The following is a 19,084-nucleotide window of genomic DNA, read 5'->3' as shown; positions in this document are numbered from 1 at the left end:
CTTTTGTCAGTGTACTCTTTACTCTTGAGCTGTTTGTTACTCACAGTCTCTTTCACTCGGGCACATTTGTCACTTTTGGGACCAACAGGAAAGACATTCAGCTTTGTACGCATTTTGCGATGATGAAGAAGCTCAGAAGGTGAAACGGCTGTAGTACTGTGAGGGGTAGCTCTGTAGCTTTGCAAGAACTCAGTCACTGCATGTTTCCATGGTTTCCCCATCTGTTCCGCAGAGAGGATGCATTCTTTCAGGACTCTGTTTCACCTCTCCACAGCCCCATTGCATTGTGGGAAATAGACCGTACTATGCATGTGACTTATTCCTCTCTCCTTTAAGAATGCTGCAGACACACTGGAGAGGAATTAAGGCCCGTTATCAGTCACAACACACTGTGGATTTCCCTCTCTACTGAAAACTGATTGGAGGAATGATGTGACCACCTCAGCAGTGACATTCTGAGAAAATGCTACCTCAGGCCACTTACTATGGTAATCCACCAGACAAATGGCAAACGACAGTCAGAAGGTCCTCTCGCAAAAGGTCCAACGATATCGATCGCTAGTTTCTGCCATGGTCCAGATGGCAGGCTGACAGGCTGAAGAGGAGCCGGTGCTGTTTTAGCCGATTTGTCATTCACGTTAAGCAGGAAGAAACAGACGACTGTACTTGAGCATCCATCTGAGGCCACCAGAATAATTCACGCAGCCTCTGTTTCGTCTGGACAATTCCTTGATGTGTCTCATGTGCTAGGCTTATCATCTTAGAGCGCAATGTAGAAGGAACAAGAACACGATGTTCACCTCTCCTCTCTAGCACACCATCCACACACAGTTCATCACGAATGCGAAAGAAGGGCACCAGAACAGGATCCAGGTCACAGCATTTTTTCGGTCAGCCCTGCCCGATTCGCAAGCGCAGCTGGTTTAACTCAGGACAAGCTTCCGAAGCAGCCATGAAATCCTCAACAGACAATGTAGGCAGTCCAGTAACAAAGGCAACCATCTCTGGTTCCACAGCAGCACTATCATTTCCTGTCCGTAATGGCAGCCTGGATAGACAATCTGCAGCACAATTAAGACGTCCAGGTCGGTAGATGACGTTATATGTGTAGCAAAGCAAGCGTGCCGACCAGACACAAGCCAACGCCTCCTTCTCGACCATAGAATATTTCCTTTCGGCAGCAGTAAGGGTTCTACAAGCAAACGCTACAGTTCTCTCAACACGGTCTGGGTGTATTTGTGTCAAACCCACCCCCAGTCCATAGTCAGAAGCGTCAGTCGACACTATAGTGGGGAGGGAAGGGTCAAACAACGCAAGCACCTGACTTCCAGAAAGCAGTTCTTTCAGCTCTTTGAAGCTGCGTTCAGCAGACACAGTCCATTCAAATTTAGAAGTTGACGCATCTCTAAGTAGCGCACGCAACGGCTCAGCAACCGAAGCGAAGTTCGGCAAGAACTTGCTGTACCATGAAATCAGTCCCAGAAATGAGCGCAAGGAAGCAACATCGTGTGGCGCAGGAGCCTCAATGATCGCGGACTTGTGTTCCTCATCTGGGAAAATTTCATGTTTGGAAACGACATGTCAAAGGAATTTTAAGGATGACTGGCTGAACGTACACTTGTCTCAGTTCAGTTGTAGTCCTGCGTCGGACAAGCGCTGCATGACTGAGCGCAGCGTCGCATCATGACTTTCCTGGGTGGCACCGTACACTATAATATCATCCAGGTAGTTCCTCACCCCACGTATGCCTTTCAGGACAGTTTCCATCATTTTTTGAAACGCAGATGGCGCGGAAGCAAGGCCATATGGAACCCGGCAGTACCTGAAGATACCATCATGCGTAATAAACGCGGTGATGTCCCGGCACTCCTCGTGTAAGGTAAGCTGATGGTAAGCAACCGCTAAGTCAATTGTAGTGAACACTGATGTGCCTCTTAATTCACTCAAAAGTTTGTCCATATGCGGCAGAGGATGGCTGTCAACAATCAGGGCCTTATTTGGCCCTGAGCAGTAAGTGAACAATCCGAAAAGTGTAGTTTGTACACAGCCACAGGCAGGATTGACACTGAAGAGCCTGTGTCCACGACTAATTCAGTCTCAATAGAAGCACCATTTGCCGTTGTAACATGAACATTGCATAAAAGTTTGTCTGCAGAGGTATTTACAGTATCAGTCAAAAGAACAACCACGTCCGGGACCACTTCCCGAACGTCCTTAGAAGAACGGCAAACTTTAGAAAAATGTCCGGTCCTACCACAAGTACAGCATTTGGCTCGAGCAGCTGGGCAATCGGCAGCGTTAGCGAGGTGATTTGTAGCTCCGCAATGGTAACACACGCGATTTGCGTGCCGTGTAGTATCAGCCACAGATTTTGCTCCGTTAGAATGTGCATCACGCTTCTTCCGATGAAAGGGTTTAGAAGCTACGGCCTGAACTGCACTTTGTGCTGTGAGCATGTCCGAATTAGAGAGCGCTTGTTCCACCTGACATGCAATAACAATAGGGGTGTCAAGTGTCAGTGAAGTTTCCAGCAGGAGTCTGTCTCGCACTGCTGGAGCATACGATCGTTCGACCAGCTGATTGCGCAGCATTTCACTTTTCATGTCACCATAAGCACATGATGAAAATAATTCCCGCAAAGCAGACAGGAACTGTGAAATGGTCTCATCAGCGCGTTGAGAAAGCTGGCGGAAGCGATGTCGAGCGACCACAACATTCACCTTTGGAACAAAATGATTCTCCAACGCTGTCATTGCCTCTGCAAATGTAGTTCCAGTATTAGGAAACGTGTAAAACAGCCTCTGGCCTTCAGTCCCCAAACTGTGTAGTAGAATAGCACATTTCCTGGCATCATTTCTCGCCAGGTAGCAAAAGGAATCGCAGGCTCTCCACTGCATGGCAGAAAAGATGCAGGCGTAGGCACGGAAACCATCGTCGCCAATTTGTTGTGTATTGAAGTATTAAACACAAGACCGGAGTAATTCCTTCGATGCTCTTTTAACACATGTCAAACTTGTCTTCTAGAACATATCACCTCTCATTCTACTTCCCAAGCAGCACTTCAACACTTCAGCATTCCACTGCCACCTTGTGGTTAACTATGAACACAACAGCTATTTATCGCGAAAGGGATATGCGGCCATAAACGTGCAGGTTATAGTGGACCACAGAGGTGTGATCTCCGACCTGGTGGCAATGTCCAGCAAAACTTCAAGTTCCTCTGACGAGAGGCTTGGTGCCCTTTTTTACGTTGCTTCCCCAGCATATTTTGTATCTAACTCTCTCTCTCTGTTCATTGTAGATAGGTTGCTTTTTATTGAAAAGATAAACCAATTGCAATCAATACCGCATTAAACAGAAGTAACTGCAGCTGCTTGCCAATCAATTCTGATTGTAAAGTACCTTACCATTAATATAAAAGTGTATTATATAATTTTAGTCGTTAAACCCATGTCAAGAAGCGGCACAAGTTGCACAACGGGATAAGGAGGGTGGATGATTAGCGAGGGATACCTGGTTCGTCTAACCGTCACAACATATCGTGTGAACATATTACTGACCATTTGATAATTTAATTTATAGTCTATATTCTACTGATAACTAAAACTATGTTAAAATAAATGTTACTGTAATAATTTGAGGAATGTTTCATTTACATAGAATGTGTTGTCTTTCTTAACGCTGTATTGCACCTATTGCACCCACGATCTTGTAACAATCTCCTTCGGGAGCCTGGCAGGCACACAACATGATGGAGGAGTGGGAAGTCCGTAACAACTGGCCTGGCGGAAAAGCTCCCACTGTAACACAAAGATCTTCCTGAGTACTAACCAGTGAGCAGTGGCTAGGGAGCAGCTGAGGGGACTTTCCCCTCATGAAGAGGGAGAGTTGTGATCTCAATGTTGCCATGGACATGCGCTTGCAGTGATGGTATGAGCCATCCACAAACAAAGTCTTAGCATGCTTATGGCCCAGACATGTGAGACAATGATCGTGGCCATCAGAGGAGGATTGGAAATGACCACATCCCGAAATGCACAGATAAAGAGACATCTTTAAAAAGGGAAATCCCAAATGTTAGTGTGGATGTAACGTTGAACGTGACTGAATGAAATGGGACTTTGTAGATCTGTGCCGCTTGAGTCACAAACTATTCCAGATGGTTCAGGCCAATTTGGTGTACTGGTTCAATTAGTTTACCAAAAATAATCGGTTCAACAGAATGATTCGTTCACAAACCAAATGTCACTCTGGACCATTTGCCTGAGGCTACGGATTATAGGTAATAATGTTGTAAAATAATGTTCAGTTTCTTGCACAGACCGATTGTTTTACTTCATAAGACCTCAATATATCGGCAGGAGCCATGGGTATCAATTTTGTATTTCTTGATTTTCTTTTTTTTTTTATTCACAAAAACCATTAGCCACTGACTTGAATTCAATTAATCACCAAGGACCAGTTCCAGCTAAAAATCTTCTTTACTGTTCTATAATAATATTAATAAGTCTTGGTATATCTTGGATGGAGGTTAAGTAAATTAACAGCAATTTTTCGTTTTCAACTTTCCATTATCCAGTTAGATATTGAATATATATATATATATATATATATATATATATATATATATATATATATATATATATATATATATATATATAATTATATATAAAAGATTGAAGACCTTTGTATTTTTTCCTTTATAGACATCTTTTCTGATTTTGATATCATTTGGGAACAATCAAACTGAGATTATATGTTCAGAACAAAAAACGACTGTCTTACTTGGCATTGGCTTCATTCTGGTTGGACCGAGTGTTCTTCTTCTGCTAAAGAGCACATGGAAGTTTATTTTCAAGAGTGCAACCATGCCCTCTAAAAAAACTCTTTTTTGGGTAAGTAAACATAAATGTTTAATGAACAGATGTGTACAATATAAAGACATTTTTGAAGTTATAAATAAAATAGATTATTGGAGTATGTTTCTCTACAAATTTGATACTTGCCATATTTTTGTAATTGTTTGTTATACTTACTAGCCATTTCTAAGTGAAAATAATAGTTTTTACATACAGTTTTTTAGTTTTTTTTCAGTCGAGTAGCATAGAATCTGATTATATTGTCCGTAACCTTTCTGACTTTGATTTGACCTTTCCCTTAGGTTCTGTGTTGTGAGTTCCTGGTAGGACTGGGAGCTGCAGTTCTAACAATAATAGCCATGCCACACTTTGACATTGTCACCAATGTGATGATTCTAAACAGTGTGAGCATCCTGTCCGCAGTGTTCCAGGTGGTCGCGGATTGCCTTGCCAAAGAGAGAAAGTGCCTTATGGTCCCTGTATGCTCCATTTTCTTAATCGTCACAGGTTATGTGCTCTTTGTGATCAATTATTTGGCATTCGAAAGTTCCTTAGAGATAAAAATATCAGTTGGTCTTGCCATTGTTGGAACCATCTGTGTTTCTGTGAACTGGTGGGAGAGCTATAGTATGCTCTTTAATGTGTCATTTCTAAAGGAAATTTCCAGAGACATTGCTCAGTCCCGTAACATGGTCAGTATCATCTCTAGTTTGATAAGAATCCTGATTACATCAGTTGTGATTGGAGCTTATGTTCCTCTATCAGGTCAGGAATGGAAATCGGTAAAACTTGTCTTTGAAACAGTTGTCATTTCATTGGTGGCGATCCAGATTATATCCTCTGCCTTGTGCCGCTGGTTTGTGGTTTTGGCTTGTAAGATGCGCGCCCTGCGCTGCAGCTTCATCATGCCCATGTACCTTGCCTCAATCACAGTTTTAGCTGGGTTTTTGGTTCCAGTTGTAGTCAGGCTCCCAGAGTCCAATCAAACTTCTACCTGTTTTGAGAACTTTCAGCCGAAATCCAGTGACGAATTGTTACATTTGATATTGACTGATGTTATAAGAACTCTGAATGCCAGGGACATTGTGGTACACATGAAGACAGGAGGACTGGCCTGTTTGGGCTGCTCTGCTCTGAGCTGGTGGCTGGGACTCATACTCAGTTCAATTTACATCTGGTACCTGAAGATCCATCGAATAGAAAGAACCCAAGATCTGTTTGTGCGACCTATGTATGAAGGAGCATTTATGGAACAGTCTATGTTGCTAAACACTCGTTTTGAAATCAGAAAGAGAATCAAGGAGAAACGGTGGTAAGCGTTTTAACTTTTTAAATATGGTTGCATATATTGGTGATATATCAGCCAATATTAGATTTTTTTTATCCATCCATATATATGTATGTATATATATATATATATATATATATATATATATATATATATATATATATATATATATATATATATTTACATACATACAGGTCCTTCTCAAAAAATTTGCATATTGTGATAAAGTTCATTATTTTCCATAATGTAATGATAAAAATTAAACTTTCATATATTTTAGATTCTTTGCACACCAACTGAAATATTTCAGGTCTTTTATTGTTTTAATACTGATGATTTTGGCATACAGCTCATGAAAACCCAAAAATGCCTGTCTCAAAGAATTAGCATATTTCATCCGACCAATAAAAGAAAAGTGTTTTTAATACAAAAAAAGTCAACCTTCAAATAAATATGTTCAGTTATGCACTCAATACTTGTTCGGGAATCCTTTTGCAGAAATGACTGCTTCAATGCGGCGTTGCATGGAGGCAATCAGCCTGTGGCACTGCTGAGGTGTTATGGAGGCCCAGGATGCTTCGATAGCGGCCTTAAGCTCATCCAGAGTGTTGGGTCTTGCGTCTCTCAACTTTCTCTTCACAATATCCCACAGATTCTCTATGGGGTTCAGGTCAGGAGAGTTGGCAGGCCAATTGAGCACAGTAATACCATGGTCAGTAAACCATTTACCAGTGGTTTTGGCACTGTGAGCAGGTGCCAGGTCGTGCTGAAAAACGAAATCTTCATCTCCATAAAGCTTTTCAGCAGATGGAAGCATGAAGTGCTCCAAAATCTCCTGATAGCTAGCTGCATTGACCCTGCCCTTGATAAAACACAGTGGACCAACACCAGCAGCTGACATGGCACCCCAGACCATCACTGACTGTGGGTACTTGACACTGGACTTCAGGCATTTTGGCATTTCCTTCTCCCCAGTCTTCCTCCAGACTCTGGCACCTTGATTTCCGAATGACATGCAAAATTTGTCCAAAAGTCCAGTGCTGCTTCTCTGTAGCCCAGGTCAGGCACTTCTGCCGCTGTTTCTGGTTCAAAAGTGGCTTGACCTGGGGAATGTGGCACCTGTAGCCCATTTCCTGCACACGCCTGTGCACGGTGGCTCTGGATGTTTCTACTCCAGACTCAGTCCACTGCTTCCGCAGGTCCCCCAAGGTCTGGAATCGGTCCTTCTCCACAATCTTCCTCAGGGTCCGGTCAGCTCTTCTCGTTGTGCAGCGTTTTTTGCCACACTTTTTCCTTCCCACAGACTTTCCACTGAGGTGCCTTGATACAGCACTCTGGGAACAGCCTATTCATTCAGAAATTTCTTTCTGTGTCTTACCCTCTTGCTAGAGGGTGTCAATGATGGCCTTCTAGTCAGCAGTCTTACCCATAGACTGTAAAAAAAGATGGACGACTCGCCTTCGCTCTCTTCCATTGGTCAAAACTGAAGCCGCCAGTGTCCCGATATGGTGCTGACATCTTGGACTTGCGCCTGCGCAGATAGCGATCTAGGGACCAGTTCTGCGCAGTAGCTATGCGCAGTAGCAAGCAGGAAGTAAAGCCTTAAAGCCGCGAAATCAACGGCCCCGCCCCTGTGCCCCGCCCTCACTCTCCCTCGCAAAATGCACATACCGTAATCTGCACTGTTTTGGAAGTGGAGTCCAGCTCCTGTGAACTCTGTCTGCTCCGTTCCACTCCAATCTCATTAAAATAAGGTAAATACAATCTCCTCAGTCCTCCGAAGATCATGAAAAAAGCCTGTTGACGCTTCAGTGCCTCCTCGGCTCAGAGAGCTGTCAATCACAGCTGTCAATCACGACGTCACACCACCGTTTTTAGAGCATTAAATAACTAAAAAACAACTTATTTTAAAAACGAACACTTGAATTTACATTAGCGTGATACAAACTACAGTAAATGACAAAAAACAGCTTCGGAAAAAAGATATTTGAAGGGTAATTTAATTGTTTAGTTGGTCTCGCGTCCCATTGAATAACATGGGGAGGCGGGGTTTATGACCTATACTAGGACCACTCAACAGGGGGCGATCGAGACGTTTTGGCTTCACTTTTCAGGGCTTGTGCGGCACGCTTGGTCTTACCCATGATTGCGGTTTTGAGTAATGAACCAGGCTGGGAGTTTTTAAAAGCCTCAGGAATCTTTTGCAGGTGTTTAGAGTTAATTAGTTGATTCAGATGATTAGGTTAATAGCTTGTTTAGAGAACCTTTTCATGATATGCAAATTTTTTGAGATAGGAATTTTGGGTTTTCATGAGCTGTATGCCAAAATCATCAGTATTAAAACAATAAAAGACCTGAAATATTTTAGTTGGTGTGCAATGAATCTAAAATATATGAAAGTTTAATTTTTATCATTACATTATGGAAAATAATGAACTTTATCACAATATGCTAATTTTTTTAGAAGGACCTTTTTATATGTATATATATATATATATATATATATATATATATATATATATATATATATATATATATAAAATGTATTATATTTAATTTAATTTAAAACTTACATTATATTTCCAAATTAACACTGTGTGTTCCCATTAAAAATTACAAATGGTATATGTTTAATGTCCAAGATGCTAGAGAGATTGAAATTAGATTAAATCACCATTTTTTAAGATGTTTCATCTGAGAACAAACCCTCCTCTAGATTTTTTTAAAGCAGTTCAATGCCTCAAACTTTGCCCACATTCTGCAATGTGGGCAAAGTTTGTATCTGCAATAAAATTTCTGAATTAAAGCCTTTTTTTCTGATTTTTCCAGACCAATAACTGAGAACTTTAAGTCTGTTAATATATAAAAGACCAACCTTTTCTTTGAATTTCTTAATATGAATTGACATCATACATATAATGTACTCCTCAGTGCAAAAGAAATCATCAGAGTGTTTCTGTGTGCAACGATGTGGCATGAGAGCTACGATGAAATGATGAAGATAATCATCTCTATGTTCAGGTAAACAGACCTGAAATTTGTAAAAAAAATTGTAAATTGATTTGTAATTCCAATACTATTTATTTTATTACCAGACTTGATAATTACAGTCCCAAACACAAAAACAGCGATGTCCAGTTTGAATTCCATATTTATTTTGATGACGCTTTCAAGGATGTTGATAATGGAAGGCATGCAAATGAATATGCTGAAATTCTTGTGGATGTTATTAAAGAAGTCTACACGTATGTATCCTTCTTATATAACTATATCTGTTTTTATGTGCAAAACTAATCTTCTAACACTTCACATACATTAGCATTTTCAGTGAAGAAGACCTATGCATATTCAAGCAGAAGGGAGCACTCCCACCCCAGAAGATAATAAACACCCCTTATGGGGGGCGGCTGGAATACACCCTCCCTAAAGGCAATCTGATGATGATTCATCTCAAAGACAAGACACTTATCCGTCACAAAAAAAGATGGTCTCAGGTAAGATTGATTAAAAATCCAGTTAAAATGCAGCTACAGATGTTTTGTAACCACAATTTTACTAATAATCTGTGTTTGCAGATAATGTACTTGTATTACATTCTTGGCTGGAGACTTAACAGACAGTACTTCAAAGAGTTTGAGGAAGGTAAAGAACTGGAATCAATTGAGGAGAGACAGAAGGTTAGAGGATTAACTTTAGACTTCATTACTAGTTCTTCTAGAAAGTAATACAATATCAGCTAGGCTTTTGATGTTTTACTATGTTTTCAATGCTCCTTAGAAAGAAAGGGAGAACACGTATATCTTGGCCCTGGATGGGGACACTGATTTCCAGCCATCTGCAGTAATGCTGTTAATCGACAGACTTAAACTCTACCCAGAGGTTGGGGCTGCCTGTGGCAGGATTCATCCAACAGGCACAGGTTGGGATAGATATTAAGCATTGTTTAGAAATTTTATTGTTTTTGATTATTTGGTCATTCCATTGTTTGGACATTTCCATTGTTCAGTAGAGCTAAGTTCAAACTGACAGGATGAGATGACGATTTTTCCTGCATCTATTTTAAAAGCCTCGTCACATACATGGGTATGCCTACATTGATACCAAAGCAACCCATGCAGATTATTAGTGGATCACACAAAAATAAATGATTTACAAAAGGAGATATTAGGCAGAATGATGTGTCAGCCAGTTATTATTTTCACACAGTTAATTAAATGGTGAATGACAATGTCTGTCATCTCATTTTGTGTGCCAAATATATTTATTTGTATTGTATTAGAAAATTGTGATATAATTATTATAATTGTATAATATTAAAATAATTGTTTGACATTTTTAGAAGCTGAGGTGATTACCTTGTCAAACTTAATATTTTTACAAATTCAAAAAGCTGAATAATCAAAGCCAACTGAAAAGTTGGTAATTTAGTTGACAAATAGTAAATTATTCTTTGTTAGATTAATCTAGAATGGTTAATCTAGATCTAGAATGGTTTAGTATGATGCAGAGAAGGTGTGAAGAATTATTCACCAAATAAAACAAAAAATAAATTAAATAAGAAAATAAATAAAAATAATGACCAAATATTTCTGATCTGTAGCACTGTCCTTTGTATAGATATAAATGCAAGCAAATTTCAGTTACCATACATTCACTCCTATGGGGACAAAAGAAAAGAACAGAAGCAATTTCATATTTTTTGTTGTTGACAAACTGATATTTTTTAGCAAATTAATTTGTCACTTGGTAGAAACTAGTCAATTTAGGTAAATGCCAAGAAAGACATTCTTTGAAAACCATGAAAAAAATAAATGCAAGGTAAAGAAAATACAGTCTAGTCTACATTAAATATGGTACAATATTTAACATTTTGCTGTTTGAAGTAATATTGTAAAATCTGAGAACCACTGCTCTAGAAGTAGATAAAAGCAACTATAGATTATAAAGGTGATAAATTGACTAATGAGATAATTTCTTCACTATGCTTGAAGGGCCCATGGTGTGGTATCAGAAGTTTGAATATGCGGTAGGCCACTGGCTTCAAAAGACTGCAGAGCACGTGTTCGGCTGTGTACTGTGCAGTCCTGGATGTTTCAGTCTTTTTAGAGGAGCCGCACTCATGGACGACAACGTCATGAAGAGATACACAACCAAAGCCAGTGAAGCCAGCCAATACGTCCAGTATGATCAAGGTCTGCTTGAAGCTAACAACGGACAAATAATACCAATTAAACCTAGACTAACATTATTCCCCATCCGTTTGATGCAATGTCAGGTGAGGACCGCTGGTTGTGCACTCTGCTGCTGCAGCAGGGCTGGAGGGTGGAGTATAACGCAGCATCTGATGCATACACCAAAGCTCCACAGGAATTTAAAGAGTTCTACAACCAGCGCAGACGCTGGGGACCCTCTACCTTGGCCAACACCATTGACCTCTTGGGTTCAGGAGAACTGACCTCTCAGAGGAACAGCTCTATCTCAAAACCTTTCCTCTTGTACCAGATTATCAGCATGGCCGCTTCCATCCTGGGCCCTGCCAGTATCTGTCTTATGATATCAGGTAAAGTTTTGCATTAAAATAATTAGAGATACACCGATAAATTGGAACTGGCTGTGTTTTTTTTTTTTTTTTTTTTGGCTCTTTATTCCAGAAATGCACACAAACTGCATTGCAATCATTTCCCAAAATGTAATTTGTGTGGAAAAATTATGAAGTCTGTAAACGGCCAAAAACAGAGGCCAGAAATGCTGTAGATGGATGCAAAGAGGAAAAAATACTGTCACTTGCAGAGCAAGATCACTGTTCATGATGCACAAAATATTGGAAGAAAAATATAAATAATGAATTGGGGGTAGGGAGGTTATATGAATATCACTCAAAGGAACTGACCGTCTTCAAAAAAGTTTCGATTGGCATTTTCTTTTTTCATTTACCTCCATATGAAGTAGTGTTTGTAAGCATATATAACCAAGGAAAGGCTATGGAGCAAATAAACAACATATAAATTAGCTTAAATAAAGATACAAATTTGTCATGAAAATTATGGGTGTATCACTAAAAAATGTTTAAGAGACAGGGTTCTCTGGATTTATTGTCCTGTTTTTGCAGTATGCCAAAAAGATTTAACTTTTCTGTTACATTTGTCCAAAATCTATTTTAAAGTGCTTTTTTTTATCTTGCAGGGAGCTTTGTGTTCATCTTTAATATGGATGTGAATGTAGCCCTTATTTTTGGCATAGTTCCCCCAACTGTCTATCTCATCCTGTGCTTCAAACTGAAATCTGACACACAGATTAAAATTGCAGCAATCATGAGTGTACTTTATGCATTTCTCATGGTGGGAACAGTTCTCTCAATCATAGGTAATGGTTGTTTTTTGTTGTGGTTGTTGTTATTTTAATGTCTAAAAAACAATTGTGATCTTATTTAAACTGCTTTTTGTCTTTTTTCTTCCCAATGCCATTATAATTCCTACTGACACAATGATTTGTTTTGAAAAAAAAATAGTACTTCTCTTTAGGAAGAATTAGGGTTATTACAGTTAACAAAAATGAAAACTGATTCCAAAATGAAACCATAAAAAATAAAACATTTTTGTTACCTGAAATAAAATGAGTTAACTGAAATAAAGTGAAGCATAAAAAAGTTCATCTAGTTTTAGCTAGTTGCCAAGGCAAAACTTCTAATTTTAGCACAAAGTGCTAAAGCAGTAGTATCGAAACTGATAATCATAAGAAATGTTTATTAAAGCAATAAGTCAACATTGAATTAATCAACTGAATTAATGGGTGCTGAAAATTCAGATTTCCCCTCAAAAAATTTTTTTAATATTTTTTTAATATATTAAAATAGAAGACAGTTCTTTTAAATTGTAATACTATTTCAAAATAACCTTTTAGTCCATCAATATTTTTAGAATGTTTAAAGATGGCAGTACTATCTAAACTTAGACATTGATTAAAAGCCACAAAACTAAAATTTTCCTTCTTAATATCCATGTCAAGAGAGAAAACATGTCAATTAGCTGAAGGACTTGACGGGTAACAAATGGGTGAAATATCTATCTATAAAACTTTTTCTCCTCATGTCAACTTTCATAGGTGATCTAGTGAGGCAACAGACTTTTATGACTCCCAGTGGTCTGTTCCTCATTGGCATAGTGGCTATGTACCTCATCACGGCAGCTTTACACCCTCAGGAGTTCTCACTGGTCATCTATGGACTGGTATATTTCCTCTGCATTCCCAGTGGGTATCTACTCTTAATTATTTACTCCATAGTCAACATGAACAATGTCACATGGGGCACCCGTGAATCCGGCAGCAAGGCTAAAGCTACAGCAGTCAATACCATCAAGCAGAAGTTCATGAATGCCACATGCTGCAAATGTCCATGCTTGGAATCTAAAGATCAGATTGAGGAGATGCTGCCAGCAGAAACCATAACACAGAGGTAAAAACATGTCCACACTATAGGATAGTTTCACACTGAAACTTGGATCAATCTGTGTGGAGTTTTATTTTGTAACTATTTTTATATATGGGTTTGTTTTTTAATACTACTACTAAAATTTATATTGCATTCCTACAACGTAGGGAACATGAGTTCCAGCTTAGTCCTCATCAAAGTAAGTATGATTTCCATTCTTAAAGGGATACTCCACCGTGTTTTCATATTAAACTATGTTTTTCCCTTAACTAAGACGAGTTGATACATACCTCTCTCGTCTCAGTGCGTGCACTCAATCGCTTTGGCGCGCGGTGACACTTTGAAAGCACTTAGCTTAGCCCATTCATTCAATATGGGCCAAGCAGAGAAGCTACCAAACACCTCCACGTTTTCCCTATTTAAATACAGTTACTCGCGTAGTGTAACTCGACCTAGGACGGTAACACAAAACAAAACGTTGCGCTTTTCTAAGCGTGTAAAATGGATAACTATATTGTGTGGCGGAATACCATGGCAAGTGCTTGTAAGCACTTCGTCTTGGCGCAGTGATATCTTCACTAGAGGGAGCGGGGGCCGGTGAGAGGATTTTTCACGAGTGAAGATATTACTGCGCCAAGACGAAGTGCTTACAAGCACTTGCGACGACCTCTCTCGCACTGAGACGAGAGAGGTATGTATCAACTCGTCTTAGGTAAGGGAAAAACATAGTTTAATATGAAAACACGGTGGAGTATCCCTTTAAAGGGATAGTTGACCCAAAAATTTTAATTCTGTCATTTACTCGCCCTCAAGTTGTTCCAAACCTGTATGAGTTTATTTCTTCTGTTGGACATACAAGAAGAAGAATAAAGAAGAAATATAAAATCTATGGAATCCAGAAACTGATTGGTTACCCTCAATATTCAAAATACCTTCTTTTGTGTTCAGAAGAAGAAAGAAATTCATAGAGCTATGGAACAACTTAAGGGTGAGTAGGCCTAAGTGATCAACAGAATTTTCTTTTTTTGGGTGAACTATCCCTTTAGTATGCTAATATTTTACATAAAGTCATTGAATTTGACTACCATTAATACTAATGTGTGTTTAATTCCAAAAGCTTGGATTGAACGACTGCAGATGAAATCTAATGACTTTCTCTTGGATGAATCTGAACTCCCTTATGTAAGTCTAACTGGTTAAGGATTGCTCATGAGTGAGCTCCTGAACGCTTTTGAAAAGAGGAGAAAGAATGTGAATGGCCTCTAAATCGATTGCAGAAGGTTTCATCATCTTGGGTGGATAAAAAGTATAAGAGGATAAAAATAATGAAAAGCAAAAAATGTGCTAACAAATATACATGGGTGGCCATTAATATACTTTGGCAGCAGGCTCAGGTTAAGTCTGTGTGCGGGAAGCACTGGGGTGGTAACTGTAATATAAGCAGAATAATTGACTCCGGTCCATATATAATATAATATAATATAATATAATATAATAATTGATTATGGGCCGTTGAATTTTAGAAAATAATGCACTCCCACTTTGCATCATTGCCACCTCGGGTGTACATTTGTTTTCTAATAATTAAATGGCCATCATCAATTATTGATTATATTACTCAAAGGCCCATAATGAATTATTATATTATATTATATTATATTATATTATATTATATTATATTATATTATATTATATTATATTATATTATATTATATTATATATATTATATTATATACTTTTATTTTATTTTCACTTTCATATTATAATTTAAATATTACTTATTTTTTAGTTGTTGTTTTTTAATTGTATTTTTCAAAAGTAGCCATGTATTATTGTGCCATATTACATCTTGCATCTTTTTTTTTGTATGTCAGATATGTAATTTTCATATTAATACTTTAAATTTATAATTTGACCACACTAAAATACCGTTTCAATAAACTAAACTACAACAACAACTGAATTTTTTGACCATGTCATGTTTTATGCATTGTGTTGCTGATTAGATATTAGCTTTATGTAAATTTACACTGATATGCTTTAATGCCTCTTTTTCTGTTGCAGGATGAAATCGATTTCTGGAGAGAACTGCAGAAGAAATATCTGGAACCTCTTAAAGAGAATAAAGAGCAACAGGAAAAAATCGCTAATGATCTTAGAGAACTTCGAAATAAAGTAAGCCATTATACCAGCATGCAGAAAGTACATTTTATGTGGTTTTGTCTAAAATATTATATATATATATATATATATATATATATATATATATATATATATATATATATATATATTTTTTTTTTTTTTTTTTTTCTATACAGGCTACATTTGTCTTTTTCTTCTGTAATGCACTTTGGCTGGTGGCAACTTTCTTCCTTCAGGCAATTGGCAGCACAGTCTCCATAAAGATCCCAAAAGTCTATCCAAATGGGAATCATGCCATGTCAGAAGACTTTTCTATAGATCCAATCGCACTGATGTTTCTACTGAGCTTCACATTAATGCTGTTAATTCAGTTTGTTGCAATGCTTTACCAAAGGTAGCTAAACATGCACACAAGAATAAAATAATGATAACTGATAAAGAGACATTTTTGTTTTATATGCAAAAAAAATCTCTATTTTATTTTAGTATTTCAATAAAAAAAGTAAAAATAAAGTGTAATATTCATCATACTATTAATGTATATTATACATTATAAATGTAAAACCATATGGGTTTTAATATGGGTATATATCATACTGATTTAATCCTATTTTATACATAGTTTAAGTAATGGATTATGTTCTTTTGTTTCAGAATCTACACATTAATCCATTTTGTGGCATATGCTGACACAGAAATTAAATCTTATAGAAAGCAGTCACATCAGGTGAGCCAACAAATCATACACAAAATAACGTATTAAATTTATATATATATATGTATATATATATATACATATATGTGTGTGTGTGTGTGTGTGTGTTCATGAACCATGTCCACCATGTTGCACAGATCCCGGACTCAAACCACCAGCCTGAGATGAATGACCCAGAGACAGCCTTATGTTTTGAGAACCCCTCTGCTATGCCTACAAATGCAGTATAAAGTTTTGAATTTAATAATAGAAATGCTTATAGTCCGGCGGATACTAATATAGAGCAAATATAATGTTTACTTCCACTTTTACATTTCCATTCCATATACCATGCCGCTATATTTCTTACTTTCTTTTTAAAAAATTAAGCACACTAAAATAAAATGTTAAATTGACAGTCATGTAGAAATATTTTAAATCTAGTTTGTACACATTTACTTTAGAGTGTAGGTATAAAAATATTAAATATGTTAAAATGATATGATGAAATGATATGCTCTTTTGAAAATGTCTCTCACTGTGACTCAGGAAGTTTTAATGTTATTAAACAGAAGTTCAGTTTCTGTGAATCCATGTATACTTGCTTTTCTGTCTGAGAAGATAAATGGAGCGCCATCCATTGGTTGGGTTTTTTAATACTAGAAATAATTATTTTATTGTTTTGTGTGATGTAAAATAAAATTCATAATGAGGAAAAACATAAGCATTATACTATGAATCCTTGAATGCTATGAAACAAAAAACTTATGTGTTGTGCTTAAATAAAAAATAAACCATTTCAGACACATTTAATATTTGTTGAAGTACTACTTGTTAACAATAGTAAAAACAATGGTACAATAAAATCAGCATCATCTGTTCCTATGTTGATTTTTCTTCTAACTATATGAGACAGTTACACTAACTTGCTAAACAATTATAGCTTACAAGAAATAATAACTTTTTAATAATGTACATTAAATGTTCAAGTACAGATAACTTAAAAAGGCAAATAGACTTAACTTTTTTTTAAGATTTTTTAAGTTTTATATGGTTTATTTGTTTTAGTGATTTAATACAAATATTGTTTTTCCATAAACATTTTTAAACATTGCTAATATCAAGCTCCTATATTTAAGTCACATTAAGACACATGAACAGCACTTTAAGCTCATATTTTTAACGGTAAACTCACATTTTTTTAAAAACAGTAGCTCATATTTTTAACAGGAAGCTGCATTTTTAAGTCACAATTAAGCTCATGTTTAACAGTAAATTAAAATTTTTACAGAACATTAAGGTCATTTTTAAAAGACACATGAGCAAACCAGTAAACTTGTATTTTTAACAGTCTCATTTACAAAAGACCATGTGTAATGTAAATGTGTTGCTATTAAAAGTGCGCCAAGCAATTTCTCCATTTTAACCAAACAGCTGGTTTGCCGACGATTGTGTTTTAGGCTGCAGATCTTTCTGCCCCAAGGAAAGTACAATCCGCTGAATGAAGTCAAACTTGTATCTCAGCGATTTTGGGTAACTCAGGTGCAATGCATATATTAGTCTGAACAGTAGGCACATTGCTTCAGGAAGGCCATGTAGATTGTCCATCACTAATTTTCCCTCGATTACTATTCCAATCGAAGAGGGAGACCCATCTTGTCCCATCTTCAACTATCACAATCTCCACTGGCACATCAAGAATTGAGCTGTGATCATCGGACATCTAGTGAAAAAACATTAACAAATTAAAATTAATTCACATACATGCAAGCTCATTTACATTACAAAAAGGTGCAACTTAAAGGGTTAGTTCACCCAAAAATGAAAATTCTGTCAGTAATTACTCACCCTCATGTTGTTCCAACCCAGTAATACATCATCGGAACACAAATTAAAATATTTTTGATGATCTGAGTGGTCTCACTCCTCCATAGGTTTTTCTGTAATTTAAACTTGCCAGCCCAGAAAGTTTGTAAAGACATGTTAAAATAGTCCAAGTGACCACAGTGGCTCAACCTATAGTTTATCAAGCGTAGCAATATGTTATTTAACAGCGCAGCGCTTCTGGGTTGTTCGTCAGATCATAGGCTCATGCTGGTCATGTGTGTGATACTGGGCCAATAGCGAGCCTACATTCTGATGTACAACCCAGAAGCACTGCGCTGTTACACTACGTGAACTCACTCAGAGAAACAAAGAGGAAAATGAATAGTTGAATAAAGAAATTATTTTTGTTTGTTTTTTGCGCAAAAAAAAGTATTCGCATCGCTTGATAAACTTCAGGTTGAGGCACTGTAGTAACTTTGTCTATTTTAACAATTTTTTTAACTTTCTGGGCCGGCAAGTTACAATTACAATAGAAACATATGGAGGAGTGAGACAGCTCTCAGATTTAATCAAAAATATCCTAATTTGTGTTCCGAAGATAGTATTACAGGTTTGGAACAACATGAGGGTGAGTAATTACTGACATGAGTTTTCATTTTTTATTACACATTCACACAATCTCTTACAAGCACTGTATCAATCTCAATCTAAAAGGGTTAGTTCACCCAAAATTTTAAATTCTGTCATTAATTACTCACCCTTGTGTCGTTGCACATATGAAAGACCTACGTTCATCTTCAGAACATAAATGAAAATATTTTTAATGAAACCCATGAGATTTCAGT

The 19,084-nt window shown here is 37.3% G+C and overlaps 1 protein-coding gene across 1 annotated transcript in view; it reads left to right on the top strand.

Annotated features, from left to right (window-relative positions):
* LOC132156235 (chitin synthase chs-1-like) overlaps window positions 1-17,182 on the top strand; it is a 70,921-nt gene extending 53,739 nt beyond the window's left edge. The window contains exons 3-19 of the mRNA XM_059565142.1: window positions 4,707-4,895; window positions 5,162-6,171; window positions 9,079-9,168; window positions 9,243-9,392; window positions 9,467-9,641; window positions 9,723-9,824; window positions 9,925-10,066; window positions 11,139-11,339; window positions 11,423-11,707; window positions 12,331-12,510; window positions 13,249-13,600; window positions 13,744-13,775; window positions 14,694-14,758; window positions 15,641-15,751; window positions 15,895-16,112; window positions 16,373-16,445; window positions 16,571-17,182. Of these exons, the coding sequence (XP_059421125.1) occupies window positions 4,869-4,895; window positions 5,162-6,171; window positions 9,079-9,168; window positions 9,243-9,392; window positions 9,467-9,641; window positions 9,723-9,824; window positions 9,925-10,066; window positions 11,139-11,339; window positions 11,423-11,707; window positions 12,331-12,510; window positions 13,249-13,600; window positions 13,744-13,775; window positions 14,694-14,758; window positions 15,641-15,751; window positions 15,895-16,112; window positions 16,373-16,445; window positions 16,571-16,663 (3,306 nt within the window). The 5' untranslated portion in view covers window positions 4,707-4,868 and the 3' untranslated portion in view covers window positions 16,664-17,182. The remainder of the gene's footprint in view (window positions 1-4,706; window positions 4,896-5,161; window positions 6,172-9,078; window positions 9,169-9,242; window positions 9,393-9,466; window positions 9,642-9,722; window positions 9,825-9,924; window positions 10,067-11,138; window positions 11,340-11,422; window positions 11,708-12,330; window positions 12,511-13,248; window positions 13,601-13,743; window positions 13,776-14,693; window positions 14,759-15,640; window positions 15,752-15,894; window positions 16,113-16,372; window positions 16,446-16,570) is intronic.
* The last annotated feature ends 1,902 nt before the right edge of the window (window positions 17,183-19,084 follow it).

The sequence above is a fragment of the Carassius carassius genome, chromosome 13 (genome assembly GCF_963082965.1).
Source record: "Carassius carassius chromosome 13, fCarCar2.1, whole genome shotgun sequence".
In the NCBI taxonomy this organism is placed as follows: Eukaryota; Metazoa; Chordata; class Actinopteri; order Cypriniformes; family Cyprinidae; genus Carassius; species Carassius carassius.
The sequence above is the reverse complement of the archived record's forward strand: the minus strand, read 5'-3'. Positions and strand labels throughout refer to the sequence as shown.